This window comes from Photinus pyralis, unplaced genomic scaffold (assembly GCF_008802855.1).
Source record: "Photinus pyralis isolate 1611_PpyrPB1 unplaced genomic scaffold, Ppyr1.3 Ppyr1.4_LG3b, whole genome shotgun sequence".
NCBI classification, from domain to species: domain Eukaryota; kingdom Metazoa; phylum Arthropoda; class Insecta; order Coleoptera; family Lampyridae; genus Photinus; species Photinus pyralis.
In genome coordinates this window covers 21923118-21942675 of record NW_022170510.1, presented here as the reverse complement: position 1 = coordinate 21942675, position 19558 = coordinate 21923118, and the positions used below count along the sequence as shown (strand labels likewise).

The 19558-nt window shown below is 37.1% G+C and overlaps 2 protein-coding genes across 2 annotated transcripts; one reads left to right on the top strand and one right to left on the bottom strand.

Annotated features, from left to right (window-relative positions):
• The first annotated feature begins 9180 nt into the window (after positions 1 to 9180).
• On the top strand, positions 9181 to 10464 carry LOC116166419 (probable DNA polymerase). Its single transcript, XM_031481372.1, has one exon. The coding sequence runs from the start codon at positions 9181 to 9183 to the stop codon at positions 10462 to 10464; it is 1284 nt and encodes a 427-aa protein (XP_031337232.1).
• A 5138-nt stretch (positions 10465 to 15602) lies between these two features.
• Positions 15603 to 16772, bottom strand: LOC116166418. The gene has a single exon (XM_031481371.1). It carries the CDS (start codon positions 16770 to 16772, stop codon positions 15603 to 15605), a length of 1170 nt encoding a protein of 389 aa, XP_031337231.1.
• Positions 16773 to 19558: the final 2786 nt, after the last annotated feature.

Sequence of the window (19558 nt, the reverse complement as noted above, 5' to 3'; positions counted from 1 at the left end):
TAATATTAATATTTGCTTTAATTACACTTTAGTAGGCAATTGGATAAGAAGCTTTCCTAATGAAAATGTGAGCTACAAGGTAATGCTTGAAATATTTCTTATTAACAGATGTTACGTTTTGTTTGATGAAATAGCAAAGAGATCAACTAAGAAAGCTACTTGAGCTAGTTGTCTTGTTATATATCAGGTGTATGAAAGGACAGTAGTGATAATAACAGTGAAGGGCCAATAAAAAAACAAAACGGTATAAAAGGAAGTAGGAGTGTGATCCATCCATTACCTGTGTTTTTGCTGCTCTGCAGTTAAGACTTGTACAAAGCAATTGTCAAAATACAGAAACGAAACAAACAACATGAGCATTTGCATGTTAGACAAGAAACAACAAGCTTTAACATGCAATGCATACACAAAGATGCTTACGATGATGATAACAAGTAGTTAATAAAATTGAAAAATGCAATTGTATTAGTGAATTAGTATACCTATCACAATTCTCTTTGTATCTCCAAATATAAGGGATAAGGCAAACTTTCATTTGTCAATTGATTACTCTTTAAATATTGGAGGTAAAAAGTAATGTTAAATAAAGATGGTTGAAACCACACTATGTGGCGGTTGTCAGCGCAACTCACTCGCATAGACAAACGAACAGACCTTTGAAGTTGATACGTTTATAGTCTAGGCGTGAATGGAGTGGCAGACGGACGGAATAGTGAGGGCAGAAGCACCACTCTCCATAATGGAACCCATAAAATTTCATATAACGAAACTTGATGTCAGGTCTTTTTTCTAAATAACGATTTTGACATCTTTTGGCAAAAAAATATTTTGGGAACAAAAAATGCATGTGGATCACTTCTTGGGTAACAAGGAATAGAGTTTAATCTTTTTCCCAACAAAATTGATGCATAAATAAAGATTTTATTAATTTTTGATAGTTGCAAATCTGGAACGCATAAGATTTCATAGAGCAAAAGCCTGCGTTGAAAGGATCTTTCTTTCATGACTTTGCAGTTTCAAAACTAGTTGCAGTGTGCAAATCAATGATTAAAAATACTAGAATGTTAGCCACCTTTGATTGATTATACGCTCAGATGTTTTCCATTCTAATATTTTTAATCAGTGATTAACCTTAATCATTGTTTGTGAAACCGGGCATAAGTGTTTAGTACTCACTGGAGACTGGTTTTTTTTCTATCAAATAAAACAAAAATCTAGCACAACATGGGACAGACTAACAGTCCATTATGAAGGCGTGGTGAAGAAGAATCACCACACCACATTTGCTAATGCGAAGCTTACACAAACGCAAGGGAACATTTACTTACAAATGAAAAAATTACACAAGACGAAGTAACGAAGGTTAAAGATACATGTATTCTGGAATGGTCGGCAATACCGCAGGACACAATAAATCAAAACGTTACAGTGCAGGAACCCGACTGGAACCCCCCAGCACAAATAACAATAAATACATTTTTTCTTAAAAGGGAACATACAATGCAATATGTTCACTTGAAAAACAGATCAGTCTATTCCCATATTATTAATAAAAATAAGTGGTGCAGTTAGATAACAAATAAATAAATCTAACTATAAAGTAAATGTGATTAAATACTTTATTCTCAATGTGAAAAAATTCATTTCATAAGTTGATAATAAAGGCCGATACTCATTAGAACAGCACAGAGCGGCGCGGCGCCGCAAAATGCTGATCTCAATTGTTCGCATGTAATTAAAGTAGTTAGAGCGCGTTCGGCTGAAGTCAAGTGATGTACTCGGCCTACCTATTACTTACGGTAAACGTCCCCAAAAAAATGTTGTTATGAAGGAAACATAATTAGAAATACGGTATGAATGGTATTTTGTACCTCAGCACAATGCAAACGTCTTACATAATTTTTAAAAAGGTATATACAGTAATCAACTTGGCTAGTCTCCCTACTTTTCGACCCTGTTTCAAACCTTTGCACACTAAATGTTGACGACACACCGCGACTAAATATTCACAGTGTAAGCGGTAAATCCTGAACGAATATATTTATTCTTAATCAAAACGTATGCGAGACGTATGTAAAAGCCGGGAAACTAAATAATTTGGCGTTTTACGTGAAGTCGGTGTAGTGGATTTGGTTTTTCGATGTTGGCGCCAGAGATCCCCAGCCGCTATCTTGATCTCGATCCGATCAGTGTGTCAACACGACGTGTGCAGGCCTTTATAAATATCGCTGGTTTTGGTGTTCTTTCTGAAAGACACCATGCCTTTTGTGAAGAAAAGTGCTCAGCAGAAGAAGGAAAAGATTGTCCTAGCTAAGCTATATACTAGACCTAGTGGAAAAGTCATCAGATTTAAACGCGTGTTGCATAGCGTGCCGCCGCGTCAGAGCAGACGCCGCTTCGGCGGTAAATATCTTCCTTATTTCATCATGAACATGTACTTTGCCGTGCATATTTGGATTCGTCACAAAATTTCGCTTCTAATGAGACCCATCTCATTTAAGTCTTGATACAAAAACCTTCGCTAGCTCAGAAAAACTGAGTCTGTCCATAAGGGCCCATGTTAAAATACCCTGTTTTTACTGTCAAATATCTCAGAAACGGCACATAGGAACACTTTTTTCTTTTGACCACTAGAAAGTGCGTCTCTCAGAGAATAAGTGACCAAATTTTCACCAACTTCTTGTTACTTTTACCTAGGCGCTCTAACTACTTTAAGCGGTTCCGTTTTCACCTAGGCAAAGCGTCGCGGTACAGCGCAGCAAATATTAAACGCGTCAGGAAGCATTGGAACTCGCGGCACTGCTTTGAAACCACGTACTTATAAGTTCGTGTTTGAAACGCACCGCTCTGCATGTTGACAGCCAGAGAATCAAGAAGTGTATAGCTTATGGACGCGGCGCTACGGCTTGTGAAAAAAAATTTGCAATATTTTTTTAGTGAGTGCGGTAGTAGATTTGGAATGAACACAAACAAAATACAAAAATGTACTCGTCGCTTAAACAGTGTGTAAAATTCGACTTCTTCTCACCGGGCACAAATTATGTCATTAACCTAATATTACCGCTTCCTTTTTCTTCTGTTTTATTCGTGTTGATGATATAGTGAAGCTATAAATACGAAATCATAATATGATGATGACTCTTCTTCAGGCGTGAGGAAAGGATTCTCACTGCTCTTCGCCGCGGCGCTGCTCTAACGAGAATCGGCCTTTATAGTTATACAGTAATATATGGAAAATCTGAACAGAAACTTGGCAAAACTTGTTCGAATGACGCATATTTCCAGATTATAGAATTCATAATAAATGATATTTATAATTATAACAAATTCGGTATATAGACGCCACTTAACCATACATACTGTTGTGTAAACTACGTTACGTATACGTTATTTTGGTCAATTCTTCAATATGTCAAATAATATTTCAACCCAATTTGAGAGTATGGAATTCAGAACCTTCAATAAGGTTGAGCCACCATGTATGTATGTGCTACAATTTCAATTTTGAAGTGCAAATCTGACGAGTTATTTACGAATAATCACAAAGTTGGTTTATTTTACTTGAATTTGTATTTCCATATTTGTTTTTCCTTTTAGAAACTTTGCTAGATGTGTAATTTTTTCGTTTCAATTTTACCGCTTTTGTAATTTATTCAATTTAGATAGTAAGGTGTTAGAAGTGAGACACATCTGGTCGATTTTGGGTGTTACAGGTTAGATAGCCTTGCGATAGGGAGTTTTAAGGCACGTGGGTCGGCGAAAGTGAGGACGTTTGGCGCGTTCCATTGTGATTTATTTGAACATTCTTGAAGGAGTTTATTTTATGGTGGAAGTGGGGTTTCCTTAAATACTGGAAACAGTGAGAACATGTGGCGGTTGCTGCTGGCGAGACGTTGGAAAAGCACGCACGTTTTTTTCGCTAAATTTTCGAGCAGTCAGCCCTATTTGTTTAAATGAAGACGCAGTTTGTCATTTTTATAATAAATTTGTGCAGAAGCAAGTTAATCAAAGTGTGTAAGACGTTTAACGCGTGTTGTGCGATTTAAACAAAAATTTCTGAGAGTTGAAAAAAGAAGCTGTTGTCTTCTTATTAAAAGTTTCTACTCCTGGAAGAGCCACTGAAAATTTGTCATTTCATGCATCAAGCCAGTTTTGTTTGTCATCTAAGTGCCCCTTCACACTGAGCGCAGCGGGACAGGGCGCAGTGCAGCGCTGCTCAGCTCAGCAGCGCGACGGAGTCACCTTAACCCGCAACACAGTTGCATGTTCAAATCCAGTGAGAGACGAAGCCACTGTACGTGTGACTGTGTCGCGGGTTAAGGCGACTAGTCGCGCTGCTAAGCGCTGCGCTGCATCCCGTCCCGATGCTCAGCAGCAGTGGCTATGTCGCTCAGTGTGAAAGGGCACTAATTCTGTGTTATAGAGCAAAGTTCAGAAGCTGTCCGCATTTGTGTGCGACTTAAATGCGCCTAGTATTGGAAACCTTTTACGATTTGGATTATTAAGAAAAAAACTGTTTAACTAATAATTTAAAGTTAAAACTAATTTAAGAGTGCGGGGTAATAATGTCTAAACAATCTTTGCAAGCTTTTCTTTCCTTCATGGATTTTGTTTAAATTGTTTCACGTGTTCCAGAATAAATTTTTGTCATTGGTCATTAAATTAATTGTGTGTTTATTCGAATCCAAAATGCGCCTCAGATACAAGTTTTCATGTCAGATTTTTGTATTGGTGCCCAAGATTTATTTCAAGTGTTGATCAAAATGTGGGTAATAAATTCTTTTGAATTTTCTCAAGTTGGATTGGTTCCTCAAATTGAGAAATTTAAAGTCAATATTGAGATTTTTCTTTATAGCAGATGCCGGAAGGAGTAGATAGAGGGTCACTTGTGCCAGACAGTCACGTGACGCGCCAGACAGTGAGGTTATCGCGCACGTGCGCTTTAGGTATCTACGACGTCTTGTTGTCTGACCTTCGGCCAGTTCGAGTGAAGGCATCATGGAGAGAAGGTATTTTGCTAGTTGGCCAAGGGTGCGAATCATATTTTGGGGGTTGTTTCGGGTGCTTAGAGCAGACACTCAGATTTCCGATATTGGAACGCTGTCTCGTTATACCCGGTTTACATGTTTCATGTTAATCGCCTCCATAGTTCATGTATTTTGCTAAGTAGGCTAGGTATCTCTTACGGTGTCAGCGCGGAAATTTAAGGGGGTTTTTGCCAGAGCGCGTCGAAATTTGAAGTTGATCCTATTATGGAAATCACCTGCAGAGGAATGCATTTATTTATAGAATATAAAAATTACCTAACATTGCATCATCTTCGAGTGACAGCTGTAATAAAATTGCATTTATCCTACTACGTCAGTCAGTATCCGCTTGAACGTTAGTGGAGGTGGTTCTTCTGTTTCTTTGTTAACGTCTCCGTACGAGTAGCGAAAAATTACAGATTAGAAGGTGTGCTTTGTCTTCCATCAATTGCCTAACCAATTTTCATTGAAATTTAAAGTCTTGTCGAAGTAGTATCGACTTTAATCCAATCACGTGATTATTCGGTTTCTATAAAAGCTCAACGTTTTCACAATTCCAGACAGTTTCATACCAAGCTCAAGTGAGTGACGGATGTTACTTTTACACCTCCCAGCTGCATAAGTGCATTTAGTCGACGATAAAGTGTAGTAACAAATTTATAATTGGGTTACTCTTACTACCCTGAACGGCTGTAATTAAAAATTCAATCAAATCAATTACTATTACGAAAAATTGAACAATCGAGTTAATTATTGCGTCAGTTTTTACAATCTGAAACGTCGCATTCCCTTTAGTACGCAAGTGCAGCTTAACTGCAAGGTGTTGCTGTGTTTTGTTTCAGCTATCCACGTTCTATTACAAATTATTCTTCGGATCACACGGCTTATACGCCCTACCTCTACTTAATTCTTAGTGTGTAAAGAATTACTAAAAAAATCAATTTCTCACAGTAGCTTATTGCACCTGGAAGTGTTTATGACTAATTAATCAAATCTCTTATCATTAAGCAAAATTGCACAACGTGTAAAATTATATTGCATCACTTTTTTACAACTCTGGGAAACTTCGCATTCCGTTTTAGATTTAGTACGCATCTACAGCTCAAGGAGCCTGGTTTTGTTAAAAACTGAGATTGTTTGTACCATTAAAAGTATTTGGTAGATCACGGGCATATGCATCCTGGTTAATCGTAGTGCGTGTGGAATTATTCAAAAATAAGAAACCTATATCTCGAATAAGCCATACACGTTTTACTTATAAATTACACGAAATTATTCGGCAGTGCCTACGAACACGTGATTTTTCAGTATAAAATCCAACTTGTCAACATTTTTATTCAGTAGTCGATTGAATCCCGCGTGTGACTGACTGACTTGACGATATAATCGGCATTTTTTACAATACTGATTGATAAACTTACTCATCAAGGAATAATATATCTTTCCCAGAACGAAATACATCTTCACCCATCAAGCGATACCTTAGTTGTTTCTATTCTTCCGTGTTAAAATTATTTTGGCGTAAGGTACCTAGTATCGGTGAAAAACAAGATCACTTAGGTACACACTCTACAAGAAATACTCCTCTGCTACATTACTTCCAAAAATAATCTAATTATGCGCAAGTTTGTAATTGAGAGTGAGTTTGAAAAGAACGTCAAACGATTTGGTTTAAAAGGACGATCTATTCAGTTTAGGTTAAAACAAATACCACCTAACGAAAATAGCATATTATGGATTAAGAACGCGATCAGGCAAATAATCACGTATGCATGTAATAAGGTTTCGGCTGAAGACATGGTAGGATTTACTTTTTGTTCTAAAAAATTTTCGCGAGGAGGGGGTTATTTGAAGTTCCAACGCGCTGATTCAGTATATTTTGAAGACATATGGGAGCTAATTTCGTCTATATATCAATCAAATTCGGACGGATTGAGCACAGAAACTTTTTGTTTGGAGGCGACCATTGTCCGTACCCCATTAGGCAGGGGGAGATCAGCTTGTAGCAAATACATAGGTTTCGAGGAGGAGTGTAAAGCAAGGCGAGGTATTGTTTACATAAAAAATGTAGATAATTTATGTTTACCTCGAGCTCTTGTTGTTGCTATAGCCAATACAACTGATGATCCTGATTATCAAAATATACGAAAGGATATAGCACAAATTCAATATAAGAAAGCAAAACAATTAATGCAAGAAGCCGACATTGAGATTGGAAGAAACGGGGCGGGTTTACCCGAATTAGAAAAGTTTCAGTCGCATCTAAATAATTTTAAAATTGTTGTTTACAACTATGGGTCCAAAGGGCGCGATCTTATTTTCGAGGGTGATTCTGAGGCAACGCTAAAAATTAATTTGTTGTACTATAATAATCATTACAATGTAATAACCTCACTAACGGCTGCTTTTGCGTGCGTGTATTTTTGCGACAAGTGTCACGTGGGCTATAACAATAAATTCGATCACAAGTGTGTTGGTGTTTGTTCATCGTGCAAACATTCTCCTCCATGCGATCGTGGTCAGGCAATAAATTGCCCAGACTGTTGCAGATATTTTGTCTCTAAAACATGTTTTGATAAACACAAAGAATTAGGGCATAAAGAGCATAAAACAATTTGCGAAAAAATATTTAAGTGTAAAACCTGTTACAAAACAGTTCGAAAAGGGACGGACCACAAATGTAACTCATATTACTGTAAAACATGCAAGAAAAGTCGGCCAGATGATCATCTTTGTTATATGCCTGTAGATAATTCATCACCTAATTTAAAAGATTTTTTATTCATTTTCTATGACCTTGAATGTACGCAAGACAAAAAATTTAGCGAGTTGAAAACTTTACACGAGCCAAATTTGTGCGTTTTTAACCAAAGGTGCGAGATGTGTCTAAATGATCCCTTGGAAAAGATTATCTTCAATAACTGTGCCGTTCGACGGCAGATCCTAAAATTTTCCGATGTTATTGAAAGATTTGTTCATTACATTCTAGAGATAAAAAAAAGATTCAAACGCGTAATCGTTTTGGCTCATAATGGGCAAGCGTATGATCATCAATTTATTTTAAATTACATTTTAACCAAAACTAAATTTAAACCTGAGATGATTATGCGGGGATCTAAAATTATTTCTATGTATATCGATAATGTCACATTTTTGGACTCCTTGAACTATTTTCCAATGGCTCTAGCGAAACTACCCAAAGCGTTTGGATTGAAAGATAATTTTCGAAAAGGCTATTTCCCATACCATTTTAATACGCTTGAAAATCAAAATTATATAGGACCTTATCCCGATATGGGGTACTATGGCCCAAATACAATGATGGCAGACGACCGAGAAAAGTTCATTCTTTGGTATAATGAAAACAAAGACAAAGTGTTTGACATGCAAAAAGAAATTGTGACATACTGCGTATTAGACGTAGATATTTTAACACTGGCCTGTTTAAAGTTTAGAGAATCATTAATTAAAGCGGGGAACGTGTGCCCATTTTCAGAAGCTTGCACTATTGCCAGTTCTTGTAATAAACTGTTTCGTCGAAACTTTTTGAAACCGGATACTATCGGTTTGATTCCTCGACACGGGTATCGTTATCGAGATAAGCAATCAAAAATAGCAATTGAGTGGTTAATATGGGAGGAAAAAGTAAGGGGCATTAACATATTGCACGCAGCTAAAGGGAAAGAAATGGTACTAGGTGGTTTGTCCGTCGATGGGTATTGCGCAGAAACCAATCAAGTCTTCGAAATGATGGGGTGTTTCTACCACGGATGCACAAAATGTTTTAAAAATGATCGTGATAAACCAGTATATAATAACGGCGACGAAACCATGAATCTAAGATATGAAAATACCCGTTCGAAGATCGTTCATTTAAATCAATTAGGTTACGAGGTGATAGTAAAGTGGGAATGCGAATTTAATCAAGAGAAAAACTCGGATATGGCACAGTACATATCTGACCACCCACTGATCAATTTTGCGCCTTTAAATACGAGAGATAGTTTTTATGGGGGCCGAACCGGAAACATCAAGTCTTATTACAAAGCGAAAGAAGGGGAAAAAATAAAATACATTGATATCTGTTCATTGTACCCTTGGGTTTGTAAGTATGGAAAATTTCCGATAGGGCACCCTAAAGTTTTACTCTCGAATGACTTTGATCGATCTAGATGTTACCAAAGTAGACGGCATCATTAAATGTAAGGTATTACCTCCGCAAAATTTATTTCACCCGGTACTTCCGATAAAACTAAATAAAAAATTAATGTTCCCTCTGTGTTTCTCATGCGCAAAGAGCTTCAATCAGGGGGAATGTTGTCACAATACGGAGGAGAGGGCCATTGTGGGAACGTGGGTTGTTGACGAACTTGTTAAAGCTTTAGAAAAGGGGTATCAAGTTCTACAAATCTACGAAGTTTGGGATTATAAAACCGAACAATATGATGGGAAATCAGCGGGATTATTTACAGAAATGATGAATAAATTTATCAAAATTAAACAGGAAGCGAGTGGATGGCCATCAAACTGTAAAACTTTCGAACAGAAAATTGCTTATATTGCTCAATTTTTTGAAAAAGAAGGAATTCATTTGGATTTTGATAGTATTGTAACTAACCCAGGTCTGCGCTCATTGGCAAAACTTATTTTAAATTCATTTTTTGGTAAATTTGGGCAACGGGAAAATCAAGCGAAGACAAAAATTGTTAAGCAGTCGACCGAACTGTATTCGCTATTATTTGATCCAGCAATTGAAGTTGTTGGTATTTTACCAATAAACGATGAAACATTGGTAGTGAATTATAAATACAAAGAGGAATCGTATACTCCTTTAACTACCGTTAACGTTTCAATTGCAGCGTACGTCACAGCACAAGCCCGTTTAAAATTGTACTCATACTTGGATCAATTAGGGGAAAGGGTATTGTATTTTGATACCGATAGTGTTATTTATATTTCACGAGAAGGCGAATATGAGCCCGAAACAGGCGACAGCCTTGGTGACATGACCAACGAACTGGAGTGTTACGGACCAGGAAGCTACATCACCGAGTTTGCGTCGGGTGGTCCAAAAAATTATGGGTTTGTGGTCTACTCTCCTACCCAAGACAAATGTTTTCAATCGTGTAAGGTAAAAGGTATATCAATTAACCATGAAGTATCAAAACTCGTAAACTTCGACACCATGAAAAACATGATAATTAACGAAGAGCCACCTCAGAAGATATTGTATAAGAATTTTGAAAGAACCGCAGAACATCTGGTTTTAACCGTCCAAAGAGAGAAAATATTCCGACCGAATCTATTGAAAAGGCGTTTCATCAGTTACGAGTCGTATCCCTATGGATATAAAAAATTTAAAACGGAAGAAGGTGAAGACAATGACAATCGCGAATCATCATTCGCCGAAGCAACTATGTGTCTCCAAGAACAATGAGAGGAAAAGTTTGTCAAATTAGTGTACCAGTATAGAATTTGTGATACTTACGCATTTTATAATAAACTAGTTAGGTGATACCTACTTTATATAATAATTAGCGAAATTCCGTTGTTTATATTTGATGAACGTTTACAAGACAAATAAAAAATTAAAATGAATATGTTTTCTTTTTAATTACCACATCGGCACCAGTGATCCACCTATCTGTAAAAGAATAAATGGTAAGAAACATCAAGTAGATTTCTATCTATTTACCTATTCTAATGGCACCAGTATATTTATAAATCACTTCCAAGAAACACTTTCGTAATTATGAAGCGATTTCGAACAAACTTTAAGGGTTGGTGTAGCTCTTAAATATCTCGCTCAAGTTTATAAATCAGCCAATTCCGTCATATTGGCACAAAATGGCGGAAAGAAATCTAGCTACACCTGATCGTCCGAGCCGAAGGGGATTTTTGTATTAAAAATCGGGTCTATCCTCTTTATAATTATCTTAATATTACAAACGGCTTTTTAGATAGGATTGTCGCGTTCCATCTTACCATGGATTTGATAGTAAACTTTTATCTTGATTTTAGGTTTAATTGCACCAATTGTTGGTTAGAGGCTGTTCCATGTTTTGAAGGTGTGTTTCGAAAGTCTAGAAAGGCGAGTTAGTGTAGGTAACTGAACTACGCTCCATCGTTTGGCTAAATTAGTGTCATCATCCACTCCTACTATAGGTACTCTTAACTGACACTGTTTTCGGCAATCGAATACTACGCTACCACAGATTGGTTGTTTGACGATAAAAACATTAAAAATCAAGATTTTTATACAGTAATTTCATTCTAGATAGCTTGTTAAATAGAACTCAAAGTAGTTTCAAAGGTACTACCAGACAAAGTTTTTATAATTTTGAAGGGGACGGGATCTCTTAAGACAGGCGAGACTACTCGCATTAGCACACCTTTTTTTCACGAATTAAAGGAATCGTTAAAAACAACGCCCTCGTATCATCTCTATTGCGATGAGATCGAATCTTACAACTTGACAGTTTTTAGTAGTACAGAACACATCCTGATTACCATGCTTCGGAGGGTATGTAAAGGCGGCGGGTCTCGGGGGCAGTGTACCATGACTGTCGTTAGGTCACACAGGCGGTTGTTGATGCGATCTAAAAACTTCTGTACGTCGGAAGTGTCACCATAAATAAATAAATAACTGTGCAATTGGACAGCTTAGTGAAAGTTCGTCAATAAAGTCGCTCAAAAATGACATCAGACATCAATAAAGTAAATTTTAGTTTGAAATAAAAATAAAACCGCAGGTACGTTTTGATGCCATGGTCTGTGCTCGTCATACGGAAGCAGTTCTTCTGATACGACTAGCACTACACGATGGCTCTAATCGGGGGAAGATCAGGAATTGTTTCATAATGCGATATGCGTTCCTTCTTCATTAAATCTTTTTTTCAACATATTTATTGAAATACTTGTCCTTAGAGTATTTTTACCGTGGCTGCTGATTTTAATGGTCGTTTCCAAAGTCTCTCAGCGAATATAATCTGCATAAAAAATAACCCACTTAACGTATAGAAGGTCATTTATCTCGGGCTTAATGCCTTCTCACTCGATTGGTATGATGGTAACTAACTGTAATATTGAAGGTCTCTAACGTGAAGGGGTCGTTCCTTTACTTGACGAATGGTTCAATCATCCCTGTAATAAACGAACCGCTGGTTTACCATGCCCTGTTCATAAGTTAAATCAGTCCATAACAAGTCGGGTTCGATTCCCCATGCAAAACATTCACTGACAAACTGGTTAAAATCTCCTCGCATTGACTCATTTTTACGATTGATTGATTAACCTCTACAACGAGTGTTTGATATTCATGGGCGATACTAAAATTGCCAAATTTTACGACGAAGCAGGTTAAATCAGATTTGGCTATAATAGGTCAACATACGCTCGTATATCACACACCTAAATAGTAACTATATTCTGCGTGTATCGCAAGAGGCGATCCGTCTGATTTAAAGTGAGGTGTTTCTGTTTAAACCCATCTGTGCGAGGAAATAGATCAGTTGTCTTGGAATACTCGACCTTTAAATCCGAACACGCGCGCTTAATTGAATGCGATCCCAGTAACCTGAACACAAATCGAACACGATTGGACCCACAGCCCAAGCCTAATTGCGAACTCCACAAATGCGAATCGTACTCAAACTCGAACCGAACCGGAATAACTTCGATGCGGTTTGAGATCCATCGCGTTCATGGATGCCCGTATGAACGGGGAGGAAAATGATTGACAATGGAAATAGCTCCATTGAATGGGGCCTTCTTTTTTTTTTAGTAAACAGAAGGTTATTCCGCTAGTGGTGACTGAGCGTCACTGATCTGTGTTAATGATTGATTATAGATTTCGAGAGACACAGAAGATCAAACGTATACACTGGTAAACAAATAAAGTAGTATAGAACTGAACAGGTAAACAGATAAACAGGTAAACAGCTATAACAGCAACAGCTTTATTTAAAAACAGATAGTGTTTACCTGTTTATCTGTTTACCTGTTGATCTGTTTACCTGTTTATCTGTTTACCTGTTGATCTGTTTACCTGTTTATCTGTTTACCTGTTGATTTGTTTACCTGTTTATCTGTTTACCTGTTCAGTTCTATACTACTTTATCTGTTTACCAGTGTATACGTTTGATCTTCTGTGTCTCTCGAAATCTATAATCAATCATTAACACAGATCAGTGACGCTCAGTCACCACTAGCGGAATAACCTTCTGTTTACTAAAAAAAAAAGAAGGCCCCATTCAATGGAGCTATTTCCATTGTCAATCATTTTCCTCCCCGTTCATACGGGCATCCATGAACGCGATGGATCTCAAACCGCATCGAAGTTATTCCGGTTCGGTTCGAGTTTGAGTACGATTCGCATTTGTGGAGTTCGCAATTAGGCTTGGGCTGTGGGTCCAATCGTGTTCGATTTGTGTTCAGGTTACTGGGATCGCATTCAATTAAGCGCGCGTGTTCGGATTTAAAGGTCGAGTATTCCAAGACAACTGATCTATTTCCTCGCACAGATGGGTTTAAACAGAAACACCTCACTTTAAATCAGACGGATCGCCTCTTGCGATACACGCAGAATATAGTTACTATTTAGGTGTGTGATATACGAGCGTATGTTGACCTATTATAGCCAAATCTGATTTAACCTGCTTCGTCGTAAAATTTGGCAATTTTAGTATCGCCCATGAATATCAAACACTCGTTGTAGAGGTTAATCAATCAATCGTAAAAATGAGTCAATGCGAGGAGATTTTAACCAGTTTGTCAGTGAATGTTTTGCATGGGGAATCGAACCCGACTTGTTATGGACTGATTTAACTTATGAACAGGGCATGGTAAACCAGCGGTTCGTTTATTACAGGGATGATTGAACCATTCGTCAAGTAAAGGAACGACCCCTTCACGTTAGAGACCTTCAATATTACAGTTAGTTACCATCATACCAATCGAGTGAGAAGGCATTAAGCCCGAGATAAATGACCTTCTATACGTTAAGTGGGTTATTTTTTATGCAGATTATATTCGCTGAGAGACTTTGGAAACGACCATTAAAATCAGCAGCCACGGTAAAAATACTCTAAGGACAAGTATTTCAATAAATATGTTGAAAAAAAGATTTAATGAAGGAGGAACGCATATCGCATTATGAAACAATTCCTGATCTTCCCCCGATTAGAGCCATCGTGTAGTGCTAGTCGTATCAGAAGAACTGCTTCCGTATGACGAGCACAGACCATGGCATCAAAACGTACCTGCGGTTTTATTTTTATTTCAAACTAAAATTTACTTTATTGATGTCTGATGTCATTTTTGAGCGACTTTATTGACGAACTTTCACTAAGCTGTCCAATTGCACAGTTATTTATTTATTTATGGTGACACTTCCGACGTACAGAAGTTTTTAGATCGCATCAACAACCGCCTGTGTGACCTAACGACAGTCATGGTACACTGCCCCCGAGACCCGCCGCCTTTACATACCCTCCGAAGCATGGTAATCAGGATGTGTTCTGTACTACTAAAAACTGTCAAGTTGTAAGATTCGATCTCATCGCAATAGAGATGATACGAGGGCGTTGTTTTTAACGATTCCTTTAATTCGTGAAAAAAAGGTGTGCTAATGCGAGTAGTCTCGCCTGTCTTAAGAGATCCCGTCCCCTTCAAAATTATAAAAACTTTGTCTGGTAGTACCTTTGAAACTACTTTGAGTTCTATTTAACAAGCTATCTAGAATGAAATTACTGTATAAAAATCTTGATTTTTAATGTTTTTATCGTCAAACAACCAATCTGTGGTAGCGTAGTATTCGATTGCCGAAAACAGTGTCAGTTAAGAGTACCTATAGTAGGAGTGGATGATGACACTAATTTAGCCAAACGATGGAGCGTAGTTCAGTTACCTACACTAACTCGCCTTTCTAGACTTTCGAAACACACCTTCAAAACATGGAACAGCCTCTAACCAACAATTGGTGCAATTAAACCTAAAATCAAGATAAAAGTTTACTATCAAATCCATGGTAAGATGGAACGCGACAATCCTATCTAAAAAGCCGTTTGTAATATTAAGATAATTATAAAGAGGATAGACCCGATTTTTAATACAAAAATCCCCTTCGGCTCGGACGATCAGGTGTAGCTAGATTTCTTTCCGCCATTTTGTGCCAATATGACGGAATTGGCTGATTTATAAACTTGAGCGAGATATTTAAGAGCTACACCAACCCTTAAAGTTTGTTCGAAATCGCTTCATAATTACGAAAGTGTTTCTTGGAAGTGATTTATAAATATACTGGTGCCATTAGAATAGGTAAATAGATAGAAATCTACTTGATGTTTCTTACCATTTATTCTTTTACAGATAGGTGGATCACTGGTGCCGATGTGGTAATTAAAAAGAAAACATATTCATTTAAATTTTTTATTTGTCTTGTAAACGTTCATCAAATATAAACAACGGAATTTCGCTAATTATTATATAAAGTAGGTATCACCTAACTAGTTTATTATAAAATGCGTAAGTATCACAAATTCTATACTGGTACACTAATTTGACAAACTTTTCCTCTCATTGTTCTTGGAGACACATAGTTGCTTCGGCGAATGATGATTCGCGATTGTCATTGTCTTCACCTTCTTCCGTTTTAAATTTTTTATATCCATAGGGATACGACTCGTAACTGATGAAACGCCTTTTCAATAGATTCGGTCGGAATATTTTCTCTCTTTGGACGGTTAAAACCAGATGTTCTGCGGTTCTTTCAAAATTCTTATACAATATCTTCTGAGGTGGCTCTTCGTTAATTATCATGTTTTTCATGGTGTCGAAGTTTACGAGTTTTGATACTTCATGGTTAATTGATATACCTTTTACCTTACACGATTGAAAACATTTGTCTTGGGTAGGAGAGTAGACCACAAACCCATAATTTTTTGGACCACCCGACGCAAACTCGGTGATGTAGCTTCCTGGTCCGTAACACTCCAGTTCGTTGGTCATGTCACCAAGGCTGTCGCCTGTTTCGGGCTCATATTCGCCTTCTCGTGAAATATAAATAACACTATCGGTATCAAAATACAATACCCTTTCCCCTAATTGATCCAAGTATGAGTACAATTTTAAACGGGCTTGTGCTGTGACGTACGCTGCAATTGAAACGTTAACGGTAGTTAAAGGAGTATACGATTCCTCTTTGTATTTATAATTCACTACCAATGTTTCATCGTTTATTGGTAAAATACCAACAACTTCAATTGCTGGATCAAATAATAGCGAATACAGTTCGGTCGACTGCTTAACAATTTTTGTCTTCGCTTGATTTTCCCGTTGCCCAAATTTACCAAAAAATGAATTTAAAATAAGTTTTGCCAATGAGCGCAGACCTGGGTTAGTTACAATACTATCAAAATCCAAATGAATTCCTTCTTTTTCAAAAAATTGAGCAATATAAGCAATTTTCTGTTCGAAAGTTTTACAGTTTGATGGCCATCCACTCGCTTCCTGTTTAATTTTGATAAATTTATTCATCATTTCTGTAAATAATCCCGCTGATTTCCCATCATATTGTTCGGTTTTATAATCCCAAACTTCGTAGATTTGTAGAACTTGATACCCCTTTTCTAAAGCTTTAACAAGTTCGTCAACAACCCACGTTCCCACAATGGCCCTCTCCTCCGTATTGTGACAACATTCCCCCTGATTGAAGCTCTTTGCGCATGAGAAACACAGAGGGAACATTAATTTTTTATTTAGTTTTATCGGAAGTACCGGGTGAAATAAATTTTGCGAAGGTAATACCTTACATTTAATGATGCCGTCTACTTTGGTAACATCTAGATCGATCAAGTCATTCGAGAGTAAAACTTTAGGGTGCCCTATCGGAAATTTTCCATACTTACAAACCCAAGGGTACAATGAACAGATATCAATGTATTTTATTTTTTCCCCTTCTTTCGCTTTGTAATAAGACTTGATGTTTCCGGTTCGGCCCCCATAAAAACTATCTCACGTATTTAAAGGCGCAAAATTGATCAGTGGGTGGTCAGATATGTACTGTGCCATATCCGAGTTTTTCTCTTGATTAAATTCGCATTCCCACTTTACTATCACCTCGTAACCTAATTGATTTAAATGAACGATCTTCGAACGGGTATTTTCATATCTTAGATTCATGGTTTCGTCGCCGTTATTATATACTGGTTTATCACGATCATTTTTAAAACATTTTGTGCATCCGTGGTAGAAACACCCCATCATTTCGAAGACTTGATTGGTTTCTGCGCAATACCCATCGACGGACAAACCACCTAGTACCATTTCTTTCCCTTTAGCTGCGTGCAATATGTTAATGCCCCTTACTTTTTCCTCCCATATTAACCACTCAATTGCTATTTTTGATTGCTTATCTCGATAACGATACCCGTGTCGAGGAATCAAACCGATAGTATCCGGTTTCAAAAAGTTTCGACGAAACAGTTTATTACAAGAACTGGCAATAGTGCAAGCTTCTGAAAATGGGCACACGTTCCCCGCTTTAATTAATGATTCTCTAAACTTTAAACAGGCCAGTGTTAAAATATCTACGTCTAATACGCAGTATGTCACAATTTCTTTTTGCATGTCAAACACTTTGTCTTTGTTTTCATTATACCAAAGAATGAACTTTTCTCGGTCGTCTGCCATCATTGTATTTGGGCCATAGTACCCCATATCGGGATAAGGTCCTATATAATTTTGATTTTCAAGCGTATTAAAATGGTATGGGAAATAGCCTTTTCGAAAATTATCTTTCAATCCAAACGCTTTGGGTAGTTTCGCTAGAGCCATTGGAAAATAGTTCAAGGAGTCCAAAAATGTGACATTATCGATATACATAGAAATAATTTTAGATCCCCGCATAATCATCTCAGGTTTAAATTTAGTTTTGGTTAAAATGTAATTTAAAATAAATTGATGATCATACGCTTGCCCATTATGAGCCAAAACGATTACGCGTTTGAATCTTTTTTTTATCTCTAGAATGTAATGAACAAATCTTTCAATAACATCGGAAAATTTTAGGATCTGCCGTCGAACGGCACAGTTATTGCAGATAATCTTTTCCTTTGGTTAAAAACGCACAAATTTGGCTCGTGTAAAGTTTTCAACTCGCTAAATTTTTTGTCTTGCGTACATTCAAGGTCATAGAAAATGAATAAAAAATCTTTTAAATTAGGTGATGAATTATCTACAGGCATATAACAAAGATGATCATCTGGCCGACTTTTCTTGCATGTTTTACAGTAATATGAGTTACATTTGTGGTCCGTCCATTTTCGAACTGTTTTGTAACAGGTTTTACACTTAAATATTTTTTCGCAAATTGTTTTATGCTCTTTATGCCCTAATTCTTTGTGTTTATCAAAACATGTTTTAGAGACAAAATATCTGCAACAGTCTGGGCAATTTATTGCCTGACCACGATCGCATGGAGGAGAATGTTTGCACGATGAACAAACACCAACACACTTGTGATCGAATTTATTGTTATAGCCCACGTGACACTTGTCGCAAAAATACACGCACGCAAAAGCAGCCGTTAGTGAGGTTATTACATTGTAATGATTATTATAGTACAACAAATTAATTTTTAGCGTTGCCTCAGAATCACCCTCGAAAATAAGATCGCGCCCTTTGGACCCATAGTTGTAAACAACAATTTTAAAATTATTTAGATGCGACTGAAACTTTTCTAATTCGGGTAAACCCGCCCCGTTTCTTCCAATCTCAATGTCGGCTTCTTGCATTAATTGTTTTGCTTTCTTATATTGAATTTGTGCTATATCCTTTCGTATATTTTGATAATCAGGATCATCAGTTGTATTGGCTATAGCAACAACAAGAGCTCGAGGTAAACATAAATTATCTACATTTTTTATGTAAACAATACCTCGCCTTGCTTTACACTCCTCCTCGAAACCTATGTATTTGCTACAAGCTGATCTCCCCCTGCCTAATGGGGTACGGACAATGGTCGCCTCCAAACAAAAAGTTTCTGTGCTCAATCCGTCCGAATTTGATTGATATATAGACGAAATTAGCTCCCATATGTCTTCAAAATATACTGAATCAGCGCGTTGGAACTTCAAATAACCCCCTCCTCGCGAAAATTTTTTAGAACAAAAAGTAAATCCTACCATGTCTTCAGCCGAAACCTTATTACATGCATACGTGATTATTTGCCTGATCGCGTTCTTAATCCATAATATGCTATTTTCGTTAGGTGGTATTTGTTTTAACCTAAACTGAATAGATCGTCCTTTTAAACCAAATCGTTTGACGTTCTTTTCAAACTCACTCTCAATTACAAACTTGCGCATAATTAGATTATTTTTGGAAGTAATGTAGCAGAGGAGTATTTCTTGTAGAGTGTGTACCTAAGTGATCTTGTTTTTCACCGATACTAGGTACCTTACGCCAAAATAATTTTAACACGGAAGAATAGAAACAACTAAGGTATCGCTTGATGGGTGAAGATGTATTTC